We start from the raw sequence: 5,982 nt of genomic DNA, 5'->3' as shown, positions 1-5,982 counted from the left end.
CACAAAGCGTTTAGTCATGTACAAAGAGCACAGCTCCACATTAGAACAAAACCAACTCAAAACTTCAGAAAGAGGAACAACACACATCTATATACAGGGGTGCACATAACTGGTACTCATCATGCTCACGTGTGCTCAAAATCACACAGAGACGGCACACAGAGGGAAACACATTTACTACAATCTGTGATTGCTTTCCTCCTATGAAGTGCTTCCCTTGTGGTTTCTGCTGCGCATCATTTATTTTTAGCACGCACAAGCACCATGAGTACCAGTTATGTGCATGCCTGTCTATATTACAGAAACCGTGTGTGTGTGTGTCCATATGGCTTTGATTACGGCAAAACCAGGGAGAGCTGACATTTGCCATTTGGTATGTTTATGTATTTCAGGTCAAGGATGAACGCTGTGAAAATGGAACATTGATAAGACTAATATTTTTTTGAGAAATTAGCCATTTTAGCTAACCAGGAAACAATGGATGTTGTGCTGCAATGCACCATTTGGGGGTTTTAAATGTTGTTATTGTGGTTCATGTTAGTGTTACTGATTTAGGTATTCTTGAAGTTCAACCGGTTTAGTTAGTTTAGTTAAGTTGTTACTGTTTTGTTGCTGTTACCATGAGTGAAATGTGTACTGCCTTTGCTGTCTTTCGCTACTGTCTGTCTAAAAATAGAAGCAGAATGCGGAAAAGACATGCGTATAGCTTTTATCATGGATAAACTGAGGACAGCTTACACTTGCTGTTGTCGTTACCATGAGTGAAAAGAGTATTGCTTTTGATGTCTTCCACCTCTGTCTCTGTTTGTGGGTGTGTAAAAATTAAAAGCACCTGCCTGCAGCAGAATGAAGAAAAAACAAAAAGCTGTCCATGTGTGTGTGAATGGGGACAGCTGACATTTGCTGTTTAGTATGTTTATGGATTTTGGGTCAAGGATGAACACTGCCAAAATGGAACGTTGATACGACTAATATTTTTGGAGAAACTACAGATATTAGCTAATGTAACTAATTACATTCTGGACTAACACACCATTCCAGCAGGGGGCAGTAAATCATCTATATATTAAAAGTGTAAGTGCATGTGTGCATGATTTTATTTTTGTAAGTTGAATGTAAGTACATAATATAATTGTAAATACGTAAAAAAACAAAAAAAAAAACATGATAACACTTATTTCCATTGTGGTCCGTTTAAAAATCAAATGACAAAATAGAAGTTAAAATAAAATAATAATAATAGTGTGTATGTGATAACAAGAACCTAAACAATTTCTAAATACATTAAGACAGTAAATTAACACAGAAATTGCATAATTAACAGTAAATAAAAGGGCTGAGTTCTTCTACAAATAGTTGAGGTCTAAGGTTCTAAAAACATTCTGGACTCACACACACACACCATTCCAACTCAAGCTTTGCTTAATTCATTCCCACCCTTGAAAAATGTCAGCTAACTATTTTAGAAACACTGCCCAATCTAGAGCCCGTGGATCCCCACAGACAACACGCTAGTTTCTCTTATTAATCTTAAAACGAACAAACAAACCCTCAGCGCTCCTTTAGCAGCTGGACCCCAGCGTTCCCTTCAGGGTCATACTGTTCAGCTCCTGATCCAGACTACGCAGGAGCAGCTCTTTCAATCAAACACCATAAAACGCTGGCACACGGCGCCGGCGTTATGGAAAATGGGCAGGATGTCAGTGACCTCTGGGCTGCTGGGTAATCTTCAGTCAGAGACAATAAACAGGCCGAGTTAATGGCCACTGCACTCACAGGCCGATAAGACACAGACTTTACAGCCTCCGTCTGCCGTGACCCAGAGAGACGGATCCAAACAGCGCCCAAGCAGAACCAGCAGACATTGGCAGCACGTGGTGGCGGCTGCCACACAAACAGGAAGTCACAGCTTCATCACACCTCGCCGTGTTCAAACATACAGATGAAGTAATAATTCACAGGTTTCACTCATGTACCTTTTTTGGCAGTTTCCATTTCTTCTTCCGTCCAGCGGGAGCTCTCACTCATCTCCAGATTGGCTGTTTGGGGGGGGGGGGGTTGCAGGAGGGAGCGAGTACAAAAAAAAAAGAAAAAAGAAAAGCGCCGCGTGAGTGAAGGCGGGAGGAGGGGGGGAATGGGCAGATTTCATCGAGTCAGTTAGGGAGTGACTGACAGAAGGAAAAGGACAGAAAGAAGAGAGAGAACTGAGAGAAGAATAGAGGGGGTGGGGGTGCAGCACAGGCCGCGCAGTGCAGCGTGGCTCACTCAAGACTGTTTGTTTTAGTTAGGAAGCAGGAAATCCAAAGAGAGAAGTCAGTTAATAATTACACACAAAACAACTGGAGAGTGTGTCTGCAGACCCCGGCACAGCTCACGGCCCAGTGACCTCCACAGGGGCCAGTGGGGCTCTGCTGCCGCGCTCTGCTGCCCACAGGGTCACCTGGGATCACATGTGACTAAACCTGGGCAAGCAGACCAATTACTAACATAATGACCTGAGAGTCGACAAGACGAGAACAAACTAAGCTAACTAACATCTACACACAGACAGCAGCAGAAACACTGCCTCCTTGTGGTGTGGGATGGAACAGCAAAATTAAATTACACACTAAATGCAAAAACACGTCTGATCTCAAAGTTCTGTTCCCATCGACAGCTTCTGAATCAGATGGAAAAGCACTTTATGAATGCCGTCCATTTACAGGGTGTTTTTTAACTGAGCTAGTTGGGAGGCCATGTGACTTTATACCCCCCCCCCCCACACACACACAGGTACGCGTGGACTTGTAAAAGCTTGCCATTCTCAACAGCCCTCCTGCAGTGTTGTGTCATTTTGACTCACCGAGCTCATTGTTGAGAGGCGGCGCAGCGGTCTCCTCCACTTCGCTGGTCATGGAGCGGGTGATGCGGCCCTTGCGATGGCCTTGGCTGTTGGCTGTGCGCCGACCCTTGAGGGCCACAGTGGGCTCCTTGTCCTCAGCGTCTTCCCCCGAGGTGTCGTCCCTGCAAAATGCAGTGACAACATGTTGACCTCAAGACCTCACCCTGTCATCATAGCAGAATCAGAACAAGCTGAAAACCAGCTCAGTAGGCTCCTTTCAATGTGAAAAAGCAGCAGCTCTACTCTGAGTCCCTCCTAGATAGGTGAGCTTCTCACTCTGTTCAGGAGTGTAAGCCCAAATACCCGACAGAGGAACCTCATTTCCGCCACTTATATCGACAACCTTATTCTTTCAGTCAGACCCAGAGGCGACAGTCCACCCTTTTCTGACAGGACCATGGTCTGAGATTTGGAGGTTCTGATCATTTCAGTCACTACATACTCTGGCTCAAACCTGCCCCTCACGACAGGACAATTGCATTTCAGACACTCTGTTCAGGCTCCACGGACAACAGCATTAAACTCTAGTGCTTAAAACTCTCGTGAATATATTCTCTGGGTTTATAGACGTTGTTATTGTATTTGCGTTTGTTAAATTTCACGCATTTTAAATGTAGCAGACAGGAATTATCTGGAATTTTGTTTTCAAGGCCTCTACTGCCATCTACTGGCCAGTAGTGTTCATGGCCGTATTCGCCCTAAGTACTAAGCATCTGGGCACCAAATCAACTTTTTAGCTTTGCAAAGCCTTCAGCTTTCAGGCTCCTCTCCTGTGGAACCAGCTCCCAATTCAGATCAGGGAGACAGATACCCTCTCTACTTTTAAGATTAGGCTTAAAACTTTCCTTTTTGCTAAGGCTTATAGTTAGGGCTGGATCGGGTGACCCTGGACCATCCCTTGGTTATGTTGCTTTAGACGTAGACTGTGGGGGGGTTCCCATGATGCACTGTTTCTTTCTTTTTTTGCTCCGTATGCATCACTCTGCATTTAATCATTAGTGATCGATCTCTGCTCCCCTTCTCGGCATGTCTTTTTCCTGGTTCTTTCCCTCAGCCCCAACCAGTCTCAGCAGAAGACTGCCCCTCCCTGAGCCTGGTTCTGCTGGAGGTTTCTTCCTGTTAAAAGGGAGTTTTTCCTTCCCACTGTGGCCAAGTGCTTGCTCATAGGGGGTCGTTTTGACCGTTGGGGTTTTTCATGGTTATTGTATGGCCTTGCCTTGCAATATGGAGCGCCTTGGGGCAACTGTTTGTTGTGATTTGGCGCTATATAAGAAAAAAGTTGATTGATTGATTGATTGAAAACCATAAGTCAGCATGACTTTATTTTTCAAGACCTCCGCCTGACCGGAGCGTTGTGACTGATAGAGAGTTGGCTTTATGGCTGCTCTCAGAGTGCCTCTGTACCGAGAGCTCTGTAGTAAACAAGTGCTTCCGGCAGGGGCAGAATGTTCAAAGACAAAAGTGTGGTCTCATTGTTTGGGTCTATTGTTACTTTTAATATTACTAGAAGCTATTGTGGTATTAAAACTTAAATTTGTTTTATTAGTAGTTGTAAATGTACCAGAGACAATATTGGAATTTATCTGTTATCAGTTATCTGTAACTTGGGTGGTTTATTGTTTTATCTTTATCGAAGATAACTTTTCAGTTATCTGATTATCTGTTATTGAAGTTAATATTTTGGTTATCTGTGCCCACCACTGGTGAGAACAGTCACAGTCAACCCACAGACCTGCTCCAAAGACCTACAACATGATCTTGCTGCAGATAGTGTCTCTGTGCATCATTCAACTATACAGTGCACTTTGCACAAAGAGATACTGTATGATGCTGTAATACAGAGGAAGCCTTTTCTGCGTACACACCACAAACAGAGTCGCTTGAGGTATGCTAAAGCACATTTGGACAAGCCAGCTTCATTTTGGAATAAGGTGCTGTGAACTGATGAAACTAAAACTGAGTTATTTGGACATAACAAGGGGCGGTATGCATGGCTGAAAAAGAACACAGCATTCCAAGAAAAACACTTTCTACGTACAGTAAAATTTGGAGGTGGTTCCATCATGCTGTGGGGCTGTGTGGCCAGTGCAGGTACTGGGAATTTTGTTAAAGTTGAGGGTCACAACAATTCCAGTCAATATCAGCAGATTCTTGAGAAAAATGTTCATGAATCAGTGACAAAGTCGAAGTTGCGCTGGGGCTGGATCTTTCAACAAGACAATGACTCTAAACACTGCTGAAAAGCTATTAAGGCATTCATGCAGAGGAACAAGTACAACGTTCTGGAATGGCCATTCAGTCCCCAGACCTGAATATTATTGAAAATCTGTGGTGTGATTTTAAGCGGGCTGTCCATGCTCAGAAACCAACAAACCTGAGATGTTTTGTAAAGAAGAATGGTCCAAAATACCTTCAACCAGAATCCAGATTCTCATTGGAAGCTATAGGAAGCATTTTGAGCCTGTTATTTCTGCAAAAGCAGGATCTACTAAATATTGATGTATTTTTCTGTTGGGGTGCCTAAATTTATGCACCTGCCTAATTTTGCTTAAATAATTATTGCACACTTTTTGTAAATCCTATAAACTTCATTTCACTTCTCAAATATCACTGTGTTTGTCTGCTATATGATTATATTTAACTGAAATTGCTGATCCAAACAACCACTGATTTATAAAGGAAAATCATGGAAATCATCAGAGGAGCCCAAACCTTTACATACAACTGTACGTTCCATATGCAGCTTCTGGGCTGATGACTGCAAATTTTCCTCCAGGATTTTCTGATAAAATGCTGCATTCATCCTGCCATTGATTTTGACCAAGTTTCCTGTGCATTTGTAGCTCACACATCCCCAAAACATCAGCGGTCCATCTCCGTGCTTCACAGTACCATAGGCCTTGTTGACTCCTCTCCAAACGTAACATCTATGGTTGTGGCCAAAAAATCCAATTTTGGTCTCATCACTGCAAATGACTTTGTTCTCTGTGCTGTTCAGCGTCTTGTAAGTGGGATACTTTCCGGTATTTGCATAGTAATGGCTTTCTTTTTGGCAGCTTGGCCATACGGCCCATTTTTCTTCAAGTGTCTCCTTATCATGT

At 43.2% G+C, this 5,982-nt stretch overlaps 1 protein-coding gene across 1 annotated transcript in view; it reads right to left on the bottom strand.

Annotated features, from left to right (window-relative positions):
- The window catches only part of LOC117509704 (nuclear receptor corepressor 2-like), a 217,439-nt gene that overhangs the window by 201,446 nt on the left and 10,011 nt on the right, over positions 1-5,982 (bottom strand). The window contains exons 5-6 of the mRNA XM_034169424.1: positions 2,843-3,003; positions 1,977-2,039 (exon numbers count right to left, since the gene is read on the bottom strand). Of these exons, the coding sequence (XP_034025315.1) occupies positions 1,977-2,039; positions 2,843-3,003 (224 nt within the window). The remainder of the gene's footprint in view (positions 1-1,976; positions 2,040-2,842; positions 3,004-5,982) is intronic.

This window comes from Thalassophryne amazonica, chromosome 5 (genome assembly GCF_902500255.1).
Source record: "Thalassophryne amazonica chromosome 5, fThaAma1.1, whole genome shotgun sequence".
Classification (NCBI taxonomy): domain Eukaryota; kingdom Metazoa; phylum Chordata; class Actinopteri; order Batrachoidiformes; family Batrachoididae; genus Thalassophryne; species Thalassophryne amazonica.
Note: the sequence above shows the minus strand (reverse complement) of the source record. Positions and strands in the feature narration are given on the sequence as shown.